This window comes from Cetorhinus maximus, chromosome 10 (assembly GCF_964194155.1).
Source record: "Cetorhinus maximus chromosome 10, sCetMax3.hap1.1, whole genome shotgun sequence".
Taxonomy (NCBI): domain Eukaryota; kingdom Metazoa; phylum Chordata; class Chondrichthyes; order Lamniformes; family Cetorhinidae; genus Cetorhinus; species Cetorhinus maximus.
The window spans coordinates 17,558,681-17,585,333 of NC_135888.1; the positions used below are offsets into that span (position 1 = coordinate 17,558,681).

At 41.1% G+C, this 26,653-nt stretch overlaps 1 protein-coding gene across 1 annotated transcript; it reads right to left on the reverse strand.

Moving 5' to 3' along the window:
• Positions 1-1,795: 1,795 nt before the first annotated feature.
• On the reverse strand, positions 1,796-26,635 carry psmd5 (proteasome 26S subunit, non-ATPase 5). The gene is made up of 10 exons (XM_078550065.1): positions 26,427-26,635; positions 24,186-24,330; positions 21,155-21,268; positions 18,839-18,967; positions 15,717-15,826; positions 13,870-14,012; positions 11,193-11,384; positions 8,541-8,650; positions 5,020-5,160; positions 1,796-3,376 (listed from the first exon to the last, which is right to left on the reverse strand). Exons 1-10 carry the CDS (start codon positions 26,597-26,599, stop codon positions 3,122-3,124), a joined length of 1,512 nt encoding a protein of 503 aa, XP_078406191.1. The 5' UTR covers positions 26,600-26,635; the 3' UTR covers positions 1,796-3,121.
• Between the last annotated feature and the right edge of the window lie 18 nt (positions 26,636-26,653).

The window sequence follows — 26,653 nt, forward strand, 5'->3', positions numbered from 1 at the left end:
TGTAGTGTGCAAGTATATAGTCACATTATCCAGCCTGCACCTTAGTGTATGCACAACAAATGGATCACATGAGTATTGCTGAGAAAAGGAAACATGTCTAAGCTTTTTATCGTGCGCCCATCAGGACACTTAGCAAGAATATCAATATAAGGGGAAAACAACAATTTTTACATATGTTAAGAGAGTGCTGATTGGTTGGCAAGTGGCATTGCTATGGAGATTGCACCAGTGATGGCAGCTGACAGTTAACTAGCAAGCATTGTTTGAAATTTAAACCAGGTAGCTTGACCCTGACTGGTCAAGGCATTTCCCTGAGGAATAAGTCAGCGAATGGCTGTCACTTATTTTGTTTAGCTGAAACAGGCACAATGTGTGCACATATTCTTTGCAGACAAAAAGAACAAAAAGAGGATCAGGTGCCTCCTGTATTCACACACATACTTGCAAGGAGGATTAGCGAGGTGGCGTTCTGGTAGTAAGGTGTTGCACTAGGGTGTCCAGTAATGTAAGAGACTGGAGAAGATTGTTACAGTGAGCATGATTCATGGATCATGGGTGAGAATAATATGCAAACACTTTTCTGAATCACTGAAGTGCTCATCCTTTAGTTTAAGACAACACTATCTACCAGCAAGTAATTTCTTTGCAATCTCTAACACAGCTCAAAGCCTTCAAAATTTTCCTGATAATTTTACTGATACATTTGGAATCTGAGGTTAAATAATTTAGGGCAGGCAACAGCCGTATGAATTTTAAATGATGGGACTGTTGTATGTTTAGTTCAGACTACGGGCACAGAAGGACACATTCTCCCGCACAATCATTTTGTCCTGGAATCTTGACTCCCAATTTTGTTTTTGAAGTAATGCACAGTCTATTTTTGTTTAAAAAGATTATTCAACCTTTCCCCATGTCTTTCACTGGCCAGGTTGGCAACCTGACAGCTCTGTCAATCCTACTGTTAAACCAGCTGCCACCAGGTCTTAGATCATGACTTGCTTGCTCAATACAGGGAAGCATCTGGCTTCAGGCCCACGCCTCATCACTAAAGCAGGAATAATTTGAAACTCAAATGGAGTACAGGAAAAAGCAAAGATAATTCCACATCTTATGTCTTCATATCACAGCCCTCTCATATCTTAGAGTATTCCATTATCCTTCCTGTGCAAAAATGTATTAAAGAAAAATAGGTAGACACAAATACTGACACTGCCAATAACTCTGATTTGATGATATGAGAAGGATTTACAAGACAGTTTTATTTCACCATGTTATTTGAGATTTTAAAAATCCTGAATAGCTAACCAAAAAAAAAATCCTCAAGTTTGGCTTTACCTCCAGTTTGCAATTTACACCAAGGTGATTTGCATTTGCATGCCCTGGAGGATACATTTAAGGTGGGTTAGATTGGCAGAATTGTTTTAATTTCATATTGGAAAATGTTCTAAAAGCTTCATATAGTAAGAAATTAATTCTGTTCCACAGTCTTTGGAGCTCTCTTCTTCAAAAAGCAGAGTCTTTGAATATTTTTAAGGCAGAGTTAGATAGGTTCTTGATAAGCAAGGGGGTGAAAGGTTACAATCAGATCAGCCATGATCTTATTGAATGGTGGAGCAGGCTCGAGGGGCCTACTCCTGCTTGTAATTCGTATGTTCGTATATCAATGCACTTTTTGCAAATGGATAAGTCGATCATTTTCTTGGGTGTACAGGTAGCAGTAGGCATGCTTAAAAAGATTTATTAAAAATATTTAATTTGCTAAGAAAATATACACCAATGAAACCAGTAACAAAAGTCATTTTCAGTAATTTAATATCAGGTGGTGCCTCCACCTTTCAGAAAGTATTTAAATAATGGGCTTTTCTTTTAAAAAAGAGGAAAGTTTATTGTAAAAGTCTCTCTCAACAGATATTAAGCACATCAGGCTCAGACACAGAAGACTTGACAGAATATATTCTTCACAAAAAATATTCGCACGTGGAATGTGTAATCTTTAATTTCTCGGTAGGTTGATTGCTGGGGGTGAGGGGGCGTTAAAAGTAGTACACAATGGAATTAGGAAAGAACACCAGCATCACCAACATGGACTGCAGCATTTCAATATGGCAGCTCACTACCACCTTTTCAAGGGCAATTAGGGATGTGCGATAAGTGCTGGCCTAGCCAGCGATGCCGACATCCCATGAAAGAATTAAAAAAAAGGTAAGTGAGGGAAAGGGCACTTTAAAATGGAGGTAGCCTCTCTCCAACTTTTGCAAATACAAAATAAATTTGCAGCCAGGCCATCAAAGTTGGGGATGAAATAAACTGCAACCCCCCCCCGTTGCCTCAAAGACCTGAAGGCCAATTGGAATATCCAGCCACATCCATCCCGGGTAAATAACCTGCCTGGAGGCAGGGAACCAGCATGCCTGCAAGCAGTACTATTTCAGTGTCTGCCCGCCCGCCTCCGTTCCCAGTCCCGCTGGGGGGCTCAAGGCCTTCTCCCAAGTCTGGATTCAGCAACGCCTGAACCCAACACAAGACAGTATCGCTAGTATACAGGCGCTTCCTTGCCTTTGAAATTACAGTTTATCTAGCCACAGGAATCACATAAGTTAGACACCACAAACTCTAGCAATGCTTTCCATTAACCTCTAAACAAAAGACAAAAATTACAGGTTGCAAAAATTCATGTTTTAATTGAAACTTGCTGCATATGTGGTAGCTGCTATGAAAGGTTTCCTGTAACTTGCTTAGTGACTGAGACCTTGCAATGGCACCAACCTAAGAAAACTGCAGATTTCATTTTACAAACTTTAAAAGCTACTTTTTACTAAATAACTAATTTACAGCTGGAGAGAATCAGGTGGAGAAAATACATCATTCTGGCTTGAAATCTCAAAATGACAGGTGTTTATAATATTGAGTTGCACTGTCTTACCATTGTCTACAGTTTGCTTAATAGCCTGGAAGGGAAGGGGAAAAGATAAGGTGACCAAACAGCTCGAAAATTCCACTTGATTGAAGCTTCTGTTTGAAGCCAAGCTTCTCGTGGTACGTCTTTACAAAAGTGCAGTAACAATTAATTTAAAGACTTAATATTTTTCCAGTGTCATTTTTAATGATCAGGTTTGGTCGATTACTCTCCGTCTACAGCAACTGTTGCAACTGCTTTCACAAAGTAAGGGCCTTCTCGCAGGTAGGCTCGGAGTTTTAGGTAATGTTGGTTCCCAAAGATTTCGGCTAACGTCTTGGAATCCACAAGAGTTTTTACTAGTTCAAACTTGGCATCCTTTGAGGGTTTGTCAGGTTCGGCTGACCTATCGACAATGTACTCCACGAATCCTGGTGTGTTGATCATCAATCTCTGACCCCAAGGCTGGCTAGCAATTGCCTACATTTCAAGGGAATTGGAGGGAAAGTCATTAAAAAAAATAGTTGCAGTAACAAAGGTAGCCTTTTCAACTCAATAAGAATGCATGTTTGAGAACTGATAAAGATCCAACCCTTATTTTAATTGATTGAAGTGCACTCTTGAAGCAAGTATAATAACGAGATACAAAGCTAGGCGGGTTACCATCAGTGTTTTGCATAGGATAAATGATAACAGTTTAATATACCACACATTGGTTAATTAAAAATGACAGATTTGAATTGAGAACTAAATTAATGCAAGAGGTTTGAGGGCTTTGGCTAACAAGTAAACAAGTTACAAAATTATATCCTAAAACAAAAGAAAGTAACGCGGATAGCCGGAAATGTGAAAAGACAAAAAATGCCGGAGTCAGGCAGCATATGTGGAGAGACAAAAGAGTCCATGTTTCAGGTTGATGACCTTTCAACATCCCTCTCTCCATGCATGCTGTCCAACTTGCCAAGTGTTTCCAGCATTTTCTGTTTCTATCGCAAAAATATATGATTTGAATGAAATACATAAAATATTTCAAAACCATGTGTACTTCAACCTATTCGATCTAATGCTTGAATCATATCTTAAATTTCACTGAACATAGGAGGAATTCATATTCATAAGAAGTTTATTTCAGAAGAAAAGTTGAAAGAATGTGTGTGTCCTGTCAGCAGTATGGATAACCCAACAATCTTCCCTAAACGCATTGCTGTAATATTCTAAAATAAAATACACATCTTCAAACCACAAATGGCAGCTGTAATGTGCTTATAGAATGGATTTCATAACATTTCAAAAAAATTAAATTTACACGATTTAGGACATTTCTTTAGAACTGGAGTATTCACTTGAGTTTGATTGATAGCCCTAAAGGTAGTGGTGGTGAGCCACCTTCTTGAACTGCAGCAGTCCATCATACTGTAGGTACTCCTACATTGCTGTTAGGAAGGGACTTCCAAGATCTTGATCCAATGACAGCAAAGGAAAGGTCATATGGTTGGAAGTTAGGAAGGTGTGTGGCCTGGAGGTGAACTTGCAAGTGGTGAAGTTCCCATGCATCTGCTGCCCTTGTCCTTTTAGGTGGTGGAGGTCATGGGTTTATTAAGGTGCTGTCTAAGGAGCCTTGGTGAGTTGCTGCAGTGCATCTTGTAGATGGTACACACTGCTGCCACTGTGTCAATAGTGGAGGGAGTGAATATTTAATTTGGTGGATGGGGTGCCGATCAAGCGAACTGCTTTGCCCTGGATGGTGTTAAGTTTCTTGTGTGGTTGGAGCTCCACTCATCCATGGCAAGTAGAGAGTATTCCATCACACTCCTGTCTTTTGGATGGTGGATAAACTTTGGAGAGTCAGGAGGCGAGTTACTCTCCACAGAATTCCAGCCTCTGACCTGCTCTTCTAGCCTCAGTATTTAAATGGCTGGCCCAATTTGTGAAAATGCAACACAATTAGCAGGAAAATGTTTACAAACAAACATATCTACATTTAATCTACTGGATCACTCCGTGTTACTGCCCAACTCCTAAACACACTGGCGACATCCGGAGTTTTAAATTATGTCAGGACATCTAAACATTTTACGATAAATAAGAAATTGGATTTTTCATGCTAATGATAAAAGACTCACAGTGAAGATCTTTAACGCGCCAATATGAATCTCTGGGAATGGCTGGGAGCTCATATTGCAGAATGTTTCCATTGGGTGGCTGTGCAGAGTTTGGAACCAGGACTCTGTCAACCCTAGAAGGTCCTCAGTTTGCTGGTCATTCTGCGAAATTGATGAAAAATAAAAGAGCAACAGCATAAAAGAAATGCCAGACAGCTGTAGGTGAAACCCACGATATAATACTGTACTGGTAGATACTCAGCAGGAGTTTGGTTTCAAGAAGCGTTACAGACCACAGACAGCGGCAGGAAATATATGGCAGCAAACTCTCTTTCTGTAGATAATGCTCAAAGGGGAAAGATTTCTTGCAAATTTCATAGGCTTTACACATTCTGTGCGCAAACATAACACTGCAACACCCTGCAAAGCCTGATTACATCTTAAAAAACACCACATGTTGCTTGCTTGCTTCTAAAAGGGGAACCCAGTGAACTGCTACCAGTTAGGAACTATTCCAAATGGAAAGCTCACCTTGGGTCAATCATTCTCTCCAAATTGTTTGCCAACGTGGATAAAGAATTAGTTAAAGTGCAATACAATATACACCAAATACACACTACACAACATTGGACAATTTCAGAACTGCTTGTTGGATATAGAGCAAATTTTATTCACACAAGTACATCAGATAGAGGCAAGGCAGAGATCACCAGCATATCAAACATAAACCCAATGGAACAATATTAACACAGCCCACTTAAGAGTTTATACCAGTAGTAACCTAGAACAGCATCCATGCCCTTTACTGTCTGAAGCATGTCTATTTCACTGTAATATAGAAGAGACATTTTGCATTATACATGCTTATAGAATTCTTCAGTTACAATCCTGACATTTATCTATGTCTGTGCAACTCTGCTGCAGACACATGATCCAATAGACCACAGATGTCCTGGTCACAGTTCTGCAACACCACACAGGATGTTCAGTCTGACACAGAGCAGGCCAGCTTCATTCAGCCCCGTCAACCTGATCTCCAGAGTACAGAAGCTAGAGATGGATTTCTCCGCAGCTTGCCAACCAGAACTATGAGCTCAACTGAGATTATTAAAGAGTTTGCATTATAAATATTTATAAGGGTCTTAGCAAACCAATATAATTCACTACAAGTATTTAACATGAAATATAATCTGGGGTTGCTACCTCAAAAGTAACTCTATATATTGCTATCAGTAGCTGGAGATGTCTGACCCCTGTTACACTTTAACAGACAGCTGGGAGATCAAAATTTAGCGCAGTACGTTAGAAGTTAAGTCATAGCAATTTGAAATGCAGTTTATTAACGTTCAGAGTTGAGAAGTTGAGGGAAAACATCTCACTTCCTTCCTTTGTTCGCAGTTTACACACTAAAATCCCCCTCCATCTCCCCACTGCAATATTAATGATAAAACTACGCAAACATCACGGATAGCTATTGCTGCACTCATCCTACACAACGAGAACAACTTTACACAACACTTATACCTGCATTTGCCCAGTCATTCCATTATCTCCCTCCTGTACACCCTCCTCTTCCCCCTCATCAGTTTTAGATTTTAAAGATGTAACGTTACTAATTTTCTCACTGTCAAAACTCTAATCTAATTATTTTTCTCCTATATTTTTCTAAGTTTAAAATCTATATCACTTCTCTTCCTCAACATCCATTCAGGAGTCGGAAGTGACTTTTACAAGATCTATTGCTTGATTGGCTGAAAGACAGACAGACAATCAAAAGATGGACAGTCAGCTTGACCACATAAGTAACAGCGCCTTTTCACATCACTCTGAAGGGGAAGTGCCATACAAAAAACATTCTTAAAGCACAGAATGCAGTAACAAGGTTTTGGCTGAGAATCATCAATATGTGAGCAAATATGTCTTCCTGCATAAATTTCAGGGCAATGCGAATTCAGTACACTTTCTATTTAAAAGAAGAGGTGACTCTGGAGACCGTTATAAGGGCAACTCTTCTGGCAAAAATAAATAAACTATTTGTATTATGGAGCAAATGTGGACTATTCATGCTACAGCTTGCTTTGGCAAAAACAGCAATATACTAAGTATGTGCACAGAAATTCATTTTTGAAAAAATGGATCATGGATTAAGTAGCAAACGGCTGTAAAGTTCTTTTGGTGGGGCATTGTTTTGCTTTTCTCCAAACCACAGGGTCAATTCATATTCTGTCACAAATAGTGTTTTCGTAGTACAGAACTTGAGTATTGCCGAAAAAAGGACTTTTTTTTTGTTAAAGCTTTTCGTCTTGCACTCATCAGGACAATTTGCAAGAAATACCAAATGTAAAGGGAACAGCAATTCATACTATGAGAAGGGAGTGCTGATTGGTTGGAAAGCGGACTATAAGATTGGCTTCATCGGCAACCTCGTAAATAGGACCCGAGCCATTTGCTCACCATGCAAGTTTGCTGTTGAAAAAGGGCGCATCAAGGGCATCCTGCAGGATAATGGCTACCCTGATCAGATCATCTCACATTGTATATCATGCAAACTCATGAACGGGCCTAAGGCCATCACTTTCGACCTTGAAAATTGCCCGGTCTACCTCAGATTACCCTGGAAGGGCAAGGTATCTCAAATTTTGAGCAACAGGTGAAGCTAGCTGTTTCACGCTGCTACTATGAAGTAGCAACACGAGTGGTATTTGCCACTAACAGGATGCTGCCGTCAAGCCAAAGAGATGTTCTGCCTATCGCAAATGAGTATATGAGTTGGTATGTGAATTTTAGTGCCAGTGTGATGCTAGGTATGTAGGCTGTAGATTCCAAAGACTGGCGGATTGTATCAAACAGCATGCCCCTTCCGCTGCTCAAAACGGGCAAGGTACGGATGTACCCAACCAGCCCGTGTGCGCAAAACTCAGAACACAGTTTCCAACATTATATGTGATTCCGCGATTGGACAACATTTGCTAAGTAATCCTCAGTGTGCTAAGAATTACTCTGACAACCAATTTCAGATTGTGAGTTGGGCTCACAGTGGCACATTTGCTTGAACTGGAAGCTACATATATTAATACACAGGGCCCTGTTCTTTGCAGGCAGAAAGAACATGGACACACATTGCGCCTATTTCAGCTAAACAAAATAAGTGACAGCCATTTGCTGGTTCATTCCTCAGGGCAACGTCTTGACCAGAGTTAAGCTGCCTGGTTTAAATTTTAAACAATGCCTGGCTGTTAGCTGTCAGTCACCACCAACTGGTGCATTCTCTATGCCAATGCCTCTAACAATCAGAGTCCACTTGCCAACTAATCAGCATTGTCTTCTCATGTAGTATAATTTGTTATCCCCTTTACATCTGGTATTCTTGTGAATTGTCCTGATGAGTGTAAGATAAAAAGCTTCAACAAAAAAAAAAAGTCTCTTCTTTCAGCAATACTCAAATTCTGTTCCTGCAGCAGACATATAAAATTCAAGCCATGATTCAAAGCTTTTCAACTTTCTTGCGCTTACACATAACAATACTTTTACTGGGTTCTTACCGGCAGAGAGAGTAGAGAAGAAATAGTGTCGAGGCAGCGGACCCGTATGTCCGTGGCAGCATTGCCCGAGATGCAACCCAGCCTCCTCAAAACCTCCTGGAATTTACTGCCTAAGTGTATATTCGGTAAAACAGAGATAACTTTAAATTCTGATTCTGCATTTTAGTATAAGATCGTTAAAAAAAACAAGTAATGCAATGTTTACGCCAAATTGATGGTACAATTTGAGCACTTAAAAGTTCAGCGCAAAGAATCTCCGCCACAGGCAAGTTCCTACGAGAAAAAACAAGTCTGCCTGGCTTGCAGGATACAAGCTTAACTATTTCAAATCAGAGGCAATGTCTTTCCTACAGCACAACCCGCACTATGAAGGTCAGGGTCCTTCAGACACCTTCTACATCTCTTACCCTTCAGAAAGGGTCACAGAAACACCCAACAGTAAACAGTGACACTATCAGCTGCATAGAGATCTGTCTGTGGGGAGCTGGAATGGGCTCGATGGGCTGAATGGCCTCCTTCTGTGTCATAAATGATGTTGGGACTCTAACTTTGAAAATCCTTCATGCACCATCAGTACTCACTCCAATCTGGAATCAAGAGAACTAAAAACAGAAAGTGCTGGAAAAACTCAGCAAGTCTGGCAGCATCTGTGGAGAGAAAAACAGAATTAACATTTCGAGTCCATATGACTCTGCAGAGCTCTGAAGTAGAGTCATACGGACTGGAAACGTTAACTCTGTTTCTCTCTCCACAGATGCTGCCAGACAGGCTGAGTTTTTTCAGCATTTTCTCTTTTTATTTCAGATTTCCAGCATCCGTGGTATTTTGCTTTTATATACTGGAATAAAGAGGATCTGCACCATACCTGCGTCCCAAACCTGAGAAAGTCATTACCAATTCAAGCAAACCTGACAGGGGCTCCCAGAACTATAACTTAACTTCCTAAAGTCTCCAGCCTTTATACTCCATTTGCTTCTAGATCCAAAGACAAGGCAGAGTCCCTAAAGGTAGCCCGAGTCTCATTTCCCAGGGTGTCAATGGAGAAAAGTATGAAGCCTGTCAGCCACAACACTTACCTGCAAGGCCTGCTCGAGATAACATTTCAAGTATACTATACCCTACACGTGCTTCACAAACCCCATACATCTAACTGGGGGTGAGGGGGTGACTGGGCACAGGATCCAGCCCACAGGGTACTACAACACAAGTCCTTTTCAGGCCCTTTCCATGCAGTAATCAGAGCACCAACTCAGGGAGACTTACATTTGCACCTGCTTGCCTTACCCAATGAGGAGTGAACCATTCCTGCAAAATGCAGGCTAGCTGAACTGTTGTTTCTAGCTACAAGATGCACTCACCCCTTATGGCAAAGTGAGATCCTTCTTTCAATAAATGTGGATGAACATCCAAGAGAAGTGTCAATTGGAACAGATAATGTGTTCACATCTCTCCAATCTAGCTGAACTACAGGATACTTTGCCAAGCAATGACTCCAAAAACAGTGAGATGTTCTTAAATTGATCCCTGCCAACTCAACCCTCCCAAAGCGCATACAATATGTTGTCTCCAGCAAGTTCAAAAATGTATCAACAAAATCCCAATATGCTGTCTTTTAAGTATCATACAAGAGAATGTAGTTGCTTCACAAAGTACACACACAAGTTATTAATGTCAAAATTAAAATATTCAAATAGGTTTTTTTTGTTGTATCAAGGTTTAAAAAACATCGACAGGTTTGAATTTTGGCCTATGCTGAGTTAACCAGGTAGGGTCTTGCTATTTGCCACAGCTTCCTTAAGCTAGTTAAGAGATGGAGAAACAGCACAGATGATTTTTTTCTGAAATAAAAACAAAAAGCGATGGAAATACTCAGCAGGTCAGGCAGCATCTGTGGAGTGAAACAGAGTTAATGTTTCAGGTCAATATCCTCTCATGAAAACCCTTTGCTTGTGTGTCAGATTGCGTTTCAGTTCGTTATCCTGACAGCCCTCGCTGGAAAGTGCAAATGCAGATGCAGAAAGATGACGACAAAGATTTAACTCTGGTGTCCTCTACAACTGCACAGACTGCAAACACTCACTGCGAAGGCACACGTGAAAGGTTGTTGGGGATAGGGAACAGAAGGCTGCCAGTATCCATTAAGCCACATTCCAGTTTGAGTCAGCAGTTTCCAGAGAAGAGATGAGGAGAGGAGAGCCAGGGGACAGAACTGGAAGAAAATAAACACAGGCAAATTAATTTGGTAGATTCTGCGGCACCTACTAGAGAATAATTAGATAGCAGTGTGAAAAGGAAATTATCTTCTCATCTGGTAACCCATTAATATTGGTGGTGGTACAGGAGAGGGGACATACCAGGGAATTAATTGATGGTAAGCAATAGTAAATGCAAGTGTGAGGAAAATAAGTATAAATTAACCTTTAGCCTACAGATAGGATATGGGAAACTTGTTCTGTAAATAAGCACATCAACAGGATACTAAATTTTCAATTCCTTATCTGAATGTTGGAATAAATTAGTCATGCATTACCCTGCACATCAGCATTAAAGCAGTGAATTGTAAGTGGAAATTTAGTAAGAGAAACACCCTACTTGGAAAATAAAAAAACTCATTTTAGTTATCGATAGCTTGGAAGCGACAACATGGCTTACCAGTTTTATGTAGGACTTGTTTTCCTTCAATACATGATCCAAGAATTGCAACGGTATCCAAACCAACTCCAATCATTGTTGGCTCTTGCCCTTCAATCATCTCAAACACCTTTTCAATAAAAGCAGGATAACGCTCACAGATCTGTTGAGGACTGTCAACCATTGCCAAATTTCCAAAGAACTTCACTAAATCTACAAAGAAATCAGTGAATGCAAGTTCAGACTGAGCAATATATATACAGACACCAGTAGAAGACAATGGAAAAGAATTTTAACATATATATACATTCAGTGCTCAAATACATAGCATGACTGGATTTAATGCTCATTATTCCCAGTCACTGATCTCAACATTTCCTTTTACATATGATCATATGAATTAGGAACAGGAGTAGGCCACTTGGCCCCTCGAACATGCTCCACCATTCAATAAGATCATGGCTGATCTGAATGGAACCTCAACCCCGCATTCCTGCCTACCCCCAACAACTTTTCACCCCCTTCTTAATCAAGAATCTATCTAGCTCTGCCTTAAAAATAGTCAAAGACTCTACTTTCACCACCTTTTGAGGAAGAGTGTTCCAAAGACTCACAACCCTCCAAGAGAAAATATTTCTCCTCATCTGTCTTAAATGAGCAATCCCTTATTTTTAAACAGTGGCCCCTAGTTCTAGATTCTTCCGGAAACATCCTCTCCAGATCCACTCTGTCAAGGCCCTTCAAAATCTTAAAGGTTTCAATCAAGTCGCCTCTTACTCTTCTAAATTCCAGTGGATACAAGCCCAACCTATCCAGCCTTTCCTCATAAGACAACTCACCCATTCCTGGTATTAGTCTAGTAAACCTTCTCTAAACTGCTTCTAACACATTTACATCTTTGTTTAAATAAGGAAACCACTACTGTGCACAATACTCCAGGTGTGGTCTCACCAATGCCCTGTACAACTGAAGCATAACCTCCCTACATTTGTAATCAATTTCTCTCACAATAAATGATAACATTCTATTAGCTTTCCTAATTACTTGCTGTACCCACATACTGACCTTTTGTGATTCATGCAATAGGACATCCAGATCCCTCTAAATCTCAGAGCTTTGCAATCTCTCACCATTTAGATAAGAAGCTTCTTTTTATTCTTCCTGCCAAAATGAACCATTTCACACTTGCCCACATTATATTCCATTTGCCAGATCTTTGCCCATTCACTTAACCTATCTGTCACTTTGTAGCCTCCTTACGCCCTCTTCACAATTAACTTTCCTGTCCATCTGTGCCATCAGCAAATTTAACAACCATTCCTTCAGTCCCTTCATCCAAGTCATTTATATAAATTGTAAAAAGTTGAGGCCCCAGCACTGATCTCTGTGGCACACCACTCGTCACATCCTGCCAACCAGAAAAATACCCATTTATGCCAACTCTCTGCTTCCTGTTAGCTAGCCAATTTTTTATTCATGCCAATATGTTACCACTGCACCATGAGCTTTTATTTTCTGCAATAATCTTTGATGTGGCACTTTAGCATGTGCCTTCTGGAAATCTAAGTACAGTACATTCACCGGTTCCCCTTTATCCACAGCACGTGACACTTTCAAAGAACTCCAATAAATTGGTTAAATATAATTTCCGTTTTACAAAATCATATTGACTCTGCCTGATTGCCTTGAATTTTTCCAAGTGCCCTGCTATAACATCTTTAATAATATTCTAACATATTCCCTATGACAGATGTTAAGCTAACTGGCCTGTAGCTTCCTGCTTTCTGTCTCCCTCCCTTTTTGAATAAAAGAGTTACATTTGCTGTTTTCCAATCTAATGGAACTTTCCCAAAATCTAGGGAATTTTGGAAAATTAAAACCAATGCACCAACTATCTCACTGGCCACTTCTTTCAAGACCTTAGGATGAAGTCCACCTAGGCCCAGGGATTTGTCAGCCCGCAGACCCAACAATTTGCTTAACACCATTTCCCTGATGATTGTAATTTTCCTGAGTCTTTTTTATTCAGTCATGGGATGTGGGCATCACTGGCCTAGCCAGCATTTATTGCCCATCCCTAATTGCCCTTGTTCAGAGGACATTTAAGAATCAACAACACTGCTGAGAGCCCGGAGTCACATGTAGGCCAGGCCAGGCCAGATAAGGGGGGCAGATTTCCTTCCCTAAAAGGACATAAGTGAACCAGATGGGTTTTTACAACAATTGGCAATGGTTTCATGGTCATCATCAGACTTTAAATTCCAGCTTTTTACTGAATTCAAATTTCACTATCTGCCATGGTGGGATTCAAGCCTTCAAAATGGAAGGGAGAATGGAGTCAAGATAGGAAGAAATGAGTTCCATGGGGCAAGAACAGGCTGACACGATCGGTCTACCGGGACAGTCCTGTTTGTGGATTTTGGGGAGGAAGTAAAAGCGGGCTGACCGAGGTTGGGAGACTATGAGGTTGGAAGCTGTGGAGGGAAGATCTCCAGAGGAGATGAGGTCAGTGACAGGCCTGGAACAATCCATGAGGAACTGGGATCAAAAACATTACAAGAGTAGAGAACTGAACTGAATGTTAACTGGGCGAGCTGGGTGAATTAGATCACCAGAAGAATGAGCTTTCTTGCCAGTGATTTTTTCCTATTGCTGAGTTGACAAAAAAAAAGTAAATGAAAATATTCCTTTTACTTACTTGGTAGATAAAAGCCAGAGAAGGGATCTGAACCTGCACCAATGATCATGTTTGAGATTCTATCAATGGTGCCTTGCTGAGCAAGGTACTGTCGTCCATGCTGAGTCTGAGCAAGTCCAGTGACCATCTCAATAGCAGTAGCTCTGTAATTGAACCAAAAGACTTGTAATTAATTGACATAGTCATTACATACATTGTCATTTATATAGTGCCTTTAATTCAGGAAAACATCCCAACGTCCTTCACAAGAGCTGTACCAAAGAATATTTGATACCAAGATGCATAAGGAGACAGTAGGACAGGGACCAAGAGTTAGGTTTTAAGGAGCAACGTAAAGGAAGGCAAGAGAGGTAGAGAGATTTAGGGAGTTAATTCCAGGGTATGGGGCCCTAGGCAACTGAAGATATAGTAATCAATGGCGGAGTGATGAAAATGGAGGATGTGCAAGAGGCCAGATTTGGAGGAGTGCAGAGAACTCACTGGGTTGTAGTGCTGGAGGTCACAAAGATAGAGGGTGGTGAGGTCATGGAAGCGATTTGAAAATAAGGATGATATTTTCAAAACTGAGTTGTTGCCATACTGGGACCCAATGTTGGTCCAGCAGGAATAGTGATGATGGGTCAACACAACTGCAACTGTTTTTAAACATAGGGCAGTGGAGGGAGAGTGGGCAGGAGGGAGGGCAATCTTACTTAGAAAGACTACAAGGTTCTCAGTATGGGGAAAACATTTTTTATTTTGGCTTCAAGGTGTCAGCAAACATTCCCAGGTCAACCACAGGATGGATCCAACTCTAAACCAGCCCAATGATGCATTTTACCTCCTAAGGAAAATTTCCCCCCTGTTGGGAGCAGGGGGGAGATGTGCAGGCCCGGGCGTGCCTCCAAGCTGTGCCCCCCATTTTACATGGGTGGGCCAATTAAGGCCCGCCCAGCATGACGTCCACCAGGAAGCGCTATGTGCTCCCTGTGCGGGTGGAGGAGGGGATTCCCTCAGCCAGGAGTGTGCTCATTCACGCGAAAGAGCACACTGATCTCTCTGAGGCTAAGCGCTGCCTCAGGGAGATCGGCTCCGAATTAAAATTTGCAATAAAAATGATAGAAAAATTTCCCTGACATGTCCATAAACTTTAACTGAAACCTTTATTAAAAATTTAAGTACCCTCACGAAACCTCATCCCGCCCATGGCTTTTTCTGAAATCCGCCAGGGCTCCTGGCCTGCCCGCCAACCTTAGGGTTGGACGGGCAGGTCCATTAATGATTTTAATTAGCTTCTCAATGGCCTCAATTGGCCATTGAGAATAGGTCGGGAGTTCCATCCGACGTCATCCCGCGTCGGCGAGCGAGCCCCGCCCCCCGACCGGAAGATCCTGCCCCTAGAGCCAGAAATTACTCCCCAATGTGACATTTCCATTTCTCAGCCCAGGTACCCTTGTGATCGGAGTGAGATTATCAACTTCATGGCAAAATGTTGATGGCTCCCAGTTGCAGGTTTGTATGGTGCCAGAAAAACCTTCGTACACTTAATCCATTTTGCCTCTTGCCACAAGTAATGTTCATAGTTTTCTGTCAATGCTGCTCCGTGAGCAGGAGGCACAATTATGGCAGAGCAGGCCAAAGCCAGACTTACTACTGCCTCTTTCATCTGGCCTAAGGCACTGCTTTTACCCCCACTTTCCAGAGAATGAGTGGCGCCAAGCCAAAATGAGAAAATGATCTAATATAACCAGCGAGACGACAAAACCAGAGATGTAATAGACACCAAAATGTGCTGCTTAAGGTTAATCGCTGAAAGTTCCTTCCTAAAGCAACAAAAACAAATTTTTAACAAGCAGTCACCTCCTCACCTGATCAGAACATCATCCCCTGCAAGCTCGGTGAGCAGCTGAATGATGAAACCACTGTTGGCACAATAACCCAGGGAGACAGGCGACACAGATGAGATTTCCACCACCAACTGCAAGGCAATAACACAAGAGATCTTAATGGTGCTCTCAGAATAGGATATGTAACAGCCATGTTACTTTAGGTTAATAGATCTGGACCAACAATTGCACTTGTAGGCAGCAATTCAAAAACAAAAATAAAATAATAAAGCCCTTTTCTCCAGGTTAGCAAACACTAATGAGTTGGCTTACTGTGTTTAGATCGTACTGCCCATTGTGAAGCTGTAAAATATATTAAAAAAACAGCACTACTAAAGAATTCCACTACTAGAGATGTTGCATAGCAACGCAGATTTGATTTGCCTATTCTCCCACGTTTACAGATGACAGCTGGGTCTAATACAGCCCATTTGGGACTTGGAACAAAGGGAGGGGCAGAGAAAAGGGGTAATTCATGTAGTTCCTTGTAGATTAAGAGTGGTTCTAACTGATGACCAAGAGTAGATTTTCCTCAACTGCAGGGGTTGAGTTGCCTGGGGAGATCAAAAATAGGAACTGCAAAAAATAAAGTTCCTGTCACACATGAATTCAACAACCAAAAAAGTACAAGCAGCCACAAACAGCTGCAACTGGTGGTTTCCTATGAAGGATGTGTCATGAAAGTATAATAATTTTCATAATATTTTCCTGGTTTATTGTAAAGTAGGTTTATGGGGGGTTGTGTTTTTCTGTTTGTGTGATTTAATTACATTTTGTAGCCAAGCAGACTGCAAGTTGTAGTTATCAAAAGTAGTAAGGTGTAGGAATGTCTTTAATATGCTCATGAGTAAACATGGTTGGGGTCTTAAGATGTAAAGGGAATTCACAATTTTATATAGATGAAGGGGGGTTTGGTTTTCAAAGGGGTCTCAGTCTATTCACAAATAGCCAGACAAGCAAGTTAAGGAACGTGTTTATTTTTCTTAAGGGTTACTGACAATATATAGTGGCGACATGAAAAGGTTTATATTATGAGAAAGGTAAAAGTTCCAAAGACATATGGAAACAATGGAATTTACATATTAAAAAGGGAGAAACATGTATAGAGGAGAATGAGGCTGTGTGTCAGCGGAAGGCATTGTAAGACCGAACAAAAGTATGTGAAGCCTCCAGTATTTGTGCATAAACCTGCTGTCTACAGAAGCCAAGGTTGGAGGGAGCCAATTTGAATTCCACTGTCCAGGGTATTGTGGTAATTTTCTGGATCTGCTTAAAATCTAAAATTTATTTTTGGACCGTTGCCTTAAAGGGGGTGTAACTAGGAGTCTGGGTAATTAGGGATTTTAGGAGTTATTATAGTAGTAATTTGTAGACCTATTTATGTGCTTGAAATCTTTTCTTTTGTTAATAAATATTTTAATTTTAGTTTTTTTAAAAAAATCTGAAAGTCTTGGTGGACTTGTCACTTTTGAATTCAGTGCATCTCGAAATAAATACAAATAACAAAACTGTTGTGATAGCATGATCAAGTTTCCCTCGTGGATTTGATCAGCCTGGCACACATCATCTGCTGCATCGTAACAGGATGGAACATAAAACTTTGTCAGTCAAAAGATTCATATCACCCCTAGCGTAATTTTGGGCATCGTAACTCTAAAAGAGGGAAAATTAGGTAAGTAGAAGTTATTTTTGTCTCCGCTAACCTATGCATAAGTCCATACCAAGTATGCAAGAGCAATCCCCTAAAATCAGTCCTAAAGTTTTCTTGCACCAGTTTAAATCCCTTTGACCGACTACCAGGGGTCAGTTTGAAGCAGCTTACTATCTTATATATAGAATGAGTGGCCAAAGACAGTCCATACTTGCCCTGACCATTAAAACAACTTGCATTTATATCAAGTAGAAAAAATGTCCAAAGCTCTTCACAGAAGCACAATCAGACAAAAATCAACATCGAGCCAAAGCAGCAAATATTATGGGCTGGCCAAAACTTTGGTTGAAGAGGTAGTTTTAAGATAGGTCTTAAGAGATGAAACAGTTTAGGGAAGGAAATCCCAGAGTCTATAGCTTAGACAACTAAAGACACAGTGGGACAAAGGAAATGGGGGATACACAAGAGTTGGAAGAACACAGACTGTGAAGGTTTTAGGGCTGGAGGTTACAGAGGTAGGGAGGAGCAAGGCAATAGCACCATTTAAACACGCGGGTAAAATATATAGAAACATGCAGTTAAAAAGGACTGGAAAAGTCAATTTCCATCCATTGAGCAAGGTTCAAAGTTCACAGATATCATGCCACACTTTAATTGCTCAATCTTCAATTGATCTTGACTGCCAATTTTTAAAAAATCTATCGCCTTCTTAAAATCTGTAACACCCTCCATTTCCACTTCAAACTATTCTGCATTCACCATCCTCAACATTAAGGAATTTTCTTTTCACTATATTTACCTCTTCTTGGCTAAGCTTGAATGCATTTTTGCTTGCCCCAGTGCTTTTAGTGAACATCTATCTGGGTACCTATATGATGTCTCCTCTCAGTTCCCTTTTCAAGCTTGAAGAACCCATGTTTTTCTATCCTTTCCCCATAACTTAATCCTCTGACATTAGGCTGAGTAAGACCTGATGGCAAATGAGGTTGGATCAACAACCAGTTTAAATGACCAAACTCCTGAAGTGTCCTAGTTAAGTAGCTACTTACTGATATTAATATGGCTCCACAACAGTACCAGGCTCACTTACGTCTCCAAATTGTTCCCAGTGTTCAGGAAATGTTTTAACTCCAGTTAGAAGTCACAATAAACAAAATGAATCACAGTACTTTAACTCTTAAACAGGTGCAAAGAAGAGTGCTGATGTATGACATTCTTTAAAGTGAACTGCGTACAAGTGCAAATGACTATAGTGAACTTTGAAAATACATGAGCAATGTGCGTTTTTTAACATATTGTGTTAAATACAACCACTGGCACAGACAGTAAACCGAAGGTTACAAAATGAATTAGGATACATTCAAAAGACTGGAAACTTTCGAAAGCAATAAAAGATGAATATTATTGAAAGGAGAAAATGTTTGGAGCTCAAATCCAGCAGATGGCACTGTACCTCATAGACTCTGTATCGTACCACATCATTGGCACCCATGACACCTTTCAAATCTTGTAGCAAACTGGTCATGAACAATACATCAAGTCCAGCTTTACTTTGGGCAACTCTGGAAAGGGATTTGATTGCCTGGCGAAAAAGAAATATCAATAAATTTCCTACCATTGTCTTTTGGTTCCTTAATTGTAGAGGCAAAAACCACTCAAGACAAGCAAAACAATGCATATAGTGCTAAACACATTTTTATGCAACGTGTTTGTATAGAGCCTTTAACGTAATAACGTCTGTCTCAAGGTGCTTCACAAGAGCATTATGAAACAAAATAGAACAAAGCCAAATATGGTGATATTAGGTCTGGTGGTCAAAAGCTTGGTCAGAGGTTGTCTTACTCTTAAGAGGAGGAGAAGAAAGGTAGAGAGGTGGAGAGGTTTAGGGAGGGAATTCCAGAACTTAGGGTCTAGGCAGCTGAAAGCACAGTTATCAATGATGAAGTAATTAAAATCAGGGTGCTCAAGAGGCCAGAATTGGATGAGTGCAGGTATCTCAGAGGACTTGGGGGGGGGGGGGGCCTGCAAAAATTAGAGATGGGGATGGGCAAGGGCATGAAGGGACTTGAATGCAAGGAGGAGAACTTTAATATCTAGACATGGCTTGACCTGGAGCCAATGTAGATCAGTGACCATAGGGGTCATGGGTGAACAAGACTTAGCGTGAGTAAAGACAGCACAGTTTTGGATGATGTCAAGTTTACATGCATATTTGCCTATCTCCGCAACTGTGGGAGGCAGTGGCATAGTGGTATTGTCCCTGGACTGGTATTCCAGAGACCCAGTATAATGCTCTGGGGACCTGGGTTCGAATCCCACCATGGCAGACGGTGAAATTTGAATTCAATAAAAATCTGGTATTAAAAAAGTCTGATGATGACTGTTAGGGGGAAATTAAAAATGCAACAAGAGAATACAGTAAGAATTTACTGAAAAACCCCTAACCTGTCTCCAGGCTGACATGGCTGCTAAACATATTAAGAGTTGAAGATTACCAGATGAACATTGCAGAGTCAGACTGGAGACATAAATTAGATTAAGTGTACTCCCCCCTCACATATGGTTTTAGCTTAGATATGGGAAGATGAACAATGCTTTGATGAAACACAAACAGTCTTGAGTTGTAAGAACCGATTGGATAATATAATTATGTATACATCCTTTTGGTTAGCAAAATCACATGTACTCAATAGGATAAAGTTAGTATGGAACCGGTTGGATGTATTCAAATGTACTCAAACGTGTTATGATAAGAAAAGGTACAAAAGTAGTGAAATGTAATCAATCAGGGAGCTAGGTCTTCATTCTTAGGAATGATTGCGGCATATGCTTGAATAAAACCAGTTAAAAGGAAGCCTGAGTCTCTGTGGTCGTTGCGGGATCGGAGAGTGTAACATCTCCTCTTCAGCGACCATGTTGTAAAAACCCATCTGGTTCATTACTGCCCTTAAGGGAAGGAAATCTGCCATCCTTACCTGGTCTAGCCTACAGACTCCAGGTTGACTCTTAACTACCCCCTGAACAAGGGCAATTAGGGATAGACAATAAATGCTGGTGTAGCCAGCGACACCCACAACTATGAACGAATAAAAAAAATACTACCATTTTCAGGATTGAATTTAGGAATTTGATTTACGCATCCCATCATAATTAAAAAGGGTGGAAAAGACTTAGGCATGGCCAATGTCCACCATGAAAGTATTTTGCTACATCCAAGTTCAGAGGCTATCTGCCTACCAAGATCAGGCAGCGAAAACAAAAGCTGATTCAAAAATTCATCAAAATTGCAATTGGGAGCAACTAACTTGCAATGTAATATTGAGGGTTGCTGTAGGGAAGATTAGTTCCATTTTTGGCCAGTGTATGTATATATATATATATATATATAGCAGGCCTGGGAACATTGTTTTTTATATGTGTATATAGTAACAACCAATATCATTGCTTTGTAGTAAATAAATATTTACAAGCATAGGAAAATACAGAGAACATGGGGAGAACAGGGCAGCTATTCAGTTGGAGTTATTCATAGTTTCTTTTGCAAAGGCCACATACGGACACAATGGGCCAAATGGCCTCTTCCTGTGCTGTAAAGTTCTATGGTTCCACCAAAAATTTGCACCATGCTGGTCTGGTTACACCGACAGCATCGCCACTGAGAAGAATACATTTTTTATGATGTCAAGAGACAGCACTGCCCTTATGGTGGAAATGTTGGACCCCAAACAGCTTTCAGTAATCATTTGGCTTGTTCCCTATTCAAACTCACTTCTTTTGCAACAGATATTTTCTTGCCTCCAATGCTGCGAATCATCTCCCTGAGCAACTCAGGCGAGCCAAGAATCAATGGGACTGCATCTGCATTTTCAACAATTCGTCCAATCTGGAAAAATTAACACAGTGTAAAGAGTCCAAAATGAACGATATTCTTCCAGCTGAAAGAAATTAGAGATTTTATATACACGCAGTTGCACCTCAGCATTAAAAAGATTTAGGTCATACTACCATATTGCTCAGCACCTGGTTTTATGTACAGTTTTTAAAAATATTTAAAGTACAAATTTCCATAAAATACTCAATACATTATTGTTAAACTGCTAGGAATGACACCAAAAACACAAATACATTTACATATCCCTTACTAATCATGTTAGGGTGGCGGGGTCGGGGGTGGGGTGTTGGTCAGCGCCCATGCCAATTCCAATGTGTAAATCAACAAGACAAGGGTTGGTTCTCCAATATGCAGGGCCTTGGTCAGGCTGCAGTTGAGCACCATGAACAGTTCTTGTCTCAATAATATGAGGAGAGTATAGAAGCACTACAGCAAATGAAAAAAAAACATTACAAGGAATGGTACCGGAGCTGAGAGATTCCAGCTATAGGGAAAGACTGAATAAGTTGGAGCTTTTTAATTTTAGAAAAGTAAAGGCTCAGGAGCTACTCGATAGAGGTCTTTAAAATTATGATTAAGTTGGACAGGTAGATATGACCAGAATGTTTCCACTTTTGGAAGGTTCCAAAACTAGGGGCCATAAATACAAAGATAAAAGCAAAATGCTGCGGATGCTGGAAATCTGAAATATAAACAGAAAATGCTGGAAAAACTCAGCAGGTCTGACAGCATCAGTGGAGAGAGAAACAGGGTTAATCTTTCGACTCGAAATGCTAACTCTGTTTCTCTCTCCATGGATGCTGTCAGACCTGCTGAGTTTTTCCAGCATTTTCTGTTTTTATTCTTGGCCACAAGTACAAGATAGTTATGAATAGTTTAACATCTGTCATTGGGAAAATGTTGGCGTCTATTATAAAGGATGTAATAGCAGAGCGTTTAGAAATACATAACCTAATCAAGTAGAGTCAGCATGGCTTCATGAAGGGGAAATCATGCCTAACAAATTTATTAGAATTCTTTGAGGACGTAACAAGCAGGGTAGATAAAAGGGAACCAGTAGATGTAATATATTTGAATTTCCAAACAGCATTCGATTAGTTATCGCACATAAGGTTACTTAATAGATAAGAGCCCATGGTGTTAGGCGTAGTATATTAGCATGGATAGTGGATTGGCTAACTAATAGAAGACAGAGTTGGGATAAGGGGGGCATTTTCGGGATGGCAACCTGTGACTAGTGGAGTGCCACAGGGACAAGCGCTGGGGCCTCAATTATTTTCAATATACATTGACTTAGATGAGGGAAGTGAATGTAACATCGCAAGTTTGTAGATGACACAAAAATAGGTGGGAAGGAAAACGGTGAGGATGACACAAGGAATCTACAGAGGGAAAAAGACAGGTTAAGTGAGCGGGCAAAAACTTGGCAGATGGAATATAATGTGGGAAAATGTGAGGTTATGCACTTTGGCAGTACGAATAAAGGAGTTGAATATTATTTAAATGGAGAAAGGCTGCAGAAGGCTGCAGCACAGAGGGGTTTGGGAGTCCTTGTGCATGAATCCTAAAAGCTCACATACAAATTCAACAGGTAATAGGGAAGGCAAATGGAATGTTGGCCTTTATTTCAAAGGGAATGGGGTATAAGAATAGCAAAGTCCTGCTAAAATTATACACGGCGCTAGTTAGATCCACCTAGAATACTGTGAACAATTTTGGTCCCCTTATCTAAAGGAAAGATATACTGGCATTGGAGGCAGTCCAGAGAAGGCTCACTTGGTTGATCCCAGGTATGGAGGGGTTTTCTTATGAGGAGAGGTTGAGTCGGTTGGGCATGTACTCATTGGAGTTTAGAAGAATGAGAAGCAACCTTATTGAAACATATAAGATTCTTAGGGGGCTTGTCAGGGTAGATGCTGAGAAGTTGTTTCTCCTTGTCGGAGAGCCTAGGACCAGAGGGCATAATCTCAGAGTAAGGGGTCGCCCATTTAAAACAGAGATGAAGAGGAATTTCTTCTCTCAGAAGGAAGTCAATCTGTGGAATTCTTTACCGCAGAGGGCTGTAGAGGCTGGGTTGTTAAGTATATTCAAGGCTGATATAGACAGATTTTTAATCAGTAAGGGAATCGAGGGTTATGGAGATAAGGCACAAAAATGGAGTTGACGATTATCAGATCAGCCATGATCTCATTGAATGGCAGAGCAGACTCAATGGGCCGAATGGCCTACTTCTGCTCCTACGTCTTACGGTCTAATAAATCCAGTAGGGAAATAAGGAAAACATTTATAGAGTGATTAAAATGTGGACTCACTACCACAGGAAGTGGTTGAGATGAATAGCTTAGATGTTTTCTTGAGGAAGCTAGACAATGCGAAAAAAGAAAAGGGAACAGAAAGATACGCCAGAGGATGCAACAAGGTAGAGGGAACATGAGGTGGCTCGCATAGAGTATAAACGCCATACAGACTAATTAGGCCGAATGCCTGTTTCTGAGCTGTATATTCTATGCAAAATCTAATGGTTAAAGTTGGCATTAGAAAGAGGAGCAAAAAGTGACCACTCTACAGTTATATAGCAATGAGAAGGGTCTGTTACACCATGTGCACTAAAATTGGTAGCAATCATTTTTTTCAATTAAATTCATGTATCTGGCAATATGATTTTTAATTATACTTTCAGGAGATTATTTAAAGTCTTCTGTCATTATACTAGTTGTTCATGCACAGATTGACTTTCCTTTCTCCAAACTTTGGTTTCCCAATTTAAAAAAAAGTTAAGGCCCAGGCCCAAAGTGCAAGATGCCACCATTGCTGAAAATCCTGATGTTAACCTAATCAAAGTTTTAAAACACAAATAAAATAAAAGTAATGAAATATATTTTTGAAGAAAAACACACTTCCACCTTACTTGGGACATGGCCAGGATTTTAACATTGTCATCAGAATGCTGAAGTCCCTTCTGCAGTTCCACCTTGAAATTTTGAGCCAAGTAGACCGGATCCAAAGCTTGCAGAAGTCGATCAAGAATTGCTACACACGTATCAATCTGTTCCCTGAACAAAAAGGGACAATCAGATTCATATAAACAGAATAAAATTAAATCTGGTAGACAGCTTACCAGGTTGGCAAGCAAGAGGAGATGCAATCAGTTATGCAGCAACACTGCAGGGCCAGTAGAAACATTGAGCTTTTTGTCCTTGGGATGTGGGCAACAGTTGTAACGCAGTATTTACTGGCCATCCCTGATTGGCCTGAGGCCATTAAGAATCAACTGCATCAATTTGGACTGGGGTCACACATGGACCCATCGCGTGGAATTAGTGAACCAGTTGGATTTTTAACAAAAAAATAGCAGTTTTCATGGTCGTTTTCTGTTACCAGCACAAAAATTACTTTTTATTAGCTTCAACTCAAAACTTTCCAAAATCAAAACAAAGACTCCAAACGGTACAAGAGGTAGGAATAAAAATTTTGCATTTATACAGTGCCATTCATATGATGTCCTGAAACATTTCACAACCAATTAACTAGTATAATTACAGTTAGGTGGGTAAACTTTGCAGCCAATTGTATACAGCAAGGTCTCACAAAAAGCAATTGAGATATGCTGAACAATCGCTTTGGATGAATGCAATAAATCAGAATGGATAGCTTTAGGTTGACAGAGCCTGCTAATGTAGTACAGCCAATGCATTGTTTTGTAAAGCAGAAGGTCACTGAGCACATTGTAACTGTGTGAAAGTTTAGCTTTGCGATAGAGAAACATGATATAGTTTTAGAATGTAATATTCCGAAGTAGCTAATTAATATCTAGTGTGTTTCAGCAGCTCCCCAAAGCTGAAGAGTTTTCAGACAAGTAAAAGCTATCCTAGGTGAAAGGTAGTCAATGTTTGGTGATGTTTGGAGAGTTGGGCAGATGGGCTGTTTGGAGGTTTGTGCACTTCCTCCAACGCCTCAACTTTGCCTCTTCATGCTCCCGGCAAAGTCTCTCAATGTTCTCACTGCCCTCATGAACAAGCATTCTCCATTTTTGTTGGTCCAAGCCAAGGTCTCCCAGGAGCCAGCGGGTTTGTTTGCCTCATCAGGGATGCTTTGAGGACATCCCTAAAGTGTTTCCACTGTCCTGGGAGTCTCCTGCAACCGGGTTCCAAGTAAAGCAACGACTTTCAGAGTGCAGTGTCAAATATGACACTGCCACACAGGATGATATTAGGTCAGATGTCCAAAAACTCAGTCAAAGAGGTAGATTTTAAAGAGGGTCTTAAAGGAAGAAACTGAGACAGGCAGAAAGACGTAGGAAGGACATTCCAGAGGTTAGGCCCTAGGCAGCTAAAGACACAGTTAGCATAATGGAGTGATGAAAATTAGGGATGCTCAAGCAGCCAGAATTAGAGAAATGCAGATATTTCAGAGGGTTGTGGGGCTGGAGGAGATTCCAGAGATAGGATGGGGCAACAAGAGCAACCAAGCTGGATCATCCTGTAATTGAAGTGAGTGTCCCATGTCCCAGGTTGTTTGTTCCTGGGATGTCTTGTCCTGTATTTTGGACCTTTAAGTTTCTCACATGCACAGCACACATCTGCAAGTTTATACCACTCCTGACCTGACAAGCTCACTAACACCCCCTGCCCATCAGTACAACCCCCCATGCCAAATTTCCCCTTCATTTTTTTCAACGCCGAGAGTTGGTCACCCTTAGTGGCAAGGCTGTGAAGGGATTTGAAAACAAGGGTGAGAATTTTAAAATCAGGACGTTGCCTGTAGGTCGGCGAACACAGGGGCGACAGGGGACCGGAAAGTGGTGCGAATTTTAACAAACTCATTTTGTAAGTGGGTATGCAGAGGTGAGGGTGAATTGGAAGTGCTTGGATACAGTTAAACTCTCGGCTGTGTGAAAATACGACAGCATCTCCAGGAGGAAGACAACAGGCTTTAATACCCGAGCAACAGACGGTGGCTGAGGGGGCATGTCCATTCCCTGAGTCTCCCCATATTTCCCTCCCCCCCCCCCACCCCACCCCACCCCACCCCACCCCACCAATCATCCCATCCCACCCCATCCCATCCCATCCCATCCCATCCATTGCCACTGCCATTGCCTGGCGCAGCACCAGCTCCCTACGCCGAGTCATTCACAGCACACACTCGCCTGTCGTCGCTGTTCAGCAGGCCGAACAAGACCCCAAAGCGCAGGCCCGCCGCCAGCTCCCGCAGCGTGCTGAGGGGCAGCGAGCAGACGGCGATCTTCATGCTCCTCAGCTCTTCCAGCGGCTCCTCCAGCTCAGCGATCTCCCGCAGCAGCTCCACGACGGAGGCCGCCATCTTGGGTCCCGGCTCCTCTTCTCGCGATACATCAGCCGCTGGCCTCGCCCACTG

What these genes read in the sequence shown, in the direction of transcription:
- psmd5 (XM_078550065.1), bottom strand. Translation starts at nt 26,599, where the DNA reads ATGGCGGCCTCCGTCGTGGAGCTGCTGCGGGAGATCGCTGAGCTGGAG. An exon ending in GGGGATGATGTTCTGATCAG is followed by an intron (nt 14,013 to 15,716) that starts GTGAGGAGGTGA and finishes GTTCAATTACAG; the next exon opens with AGCTACTGCTATTGAGATGG. An exon ending in ACAAGTCCTACATAAAACTG is followed by an intron (nt 8,651 to 11,192) that starts GTAAGCCATGTT and finishes ATATACACTTAG; the next exon opens with GCAGTAAATTCCAGGAGGTT.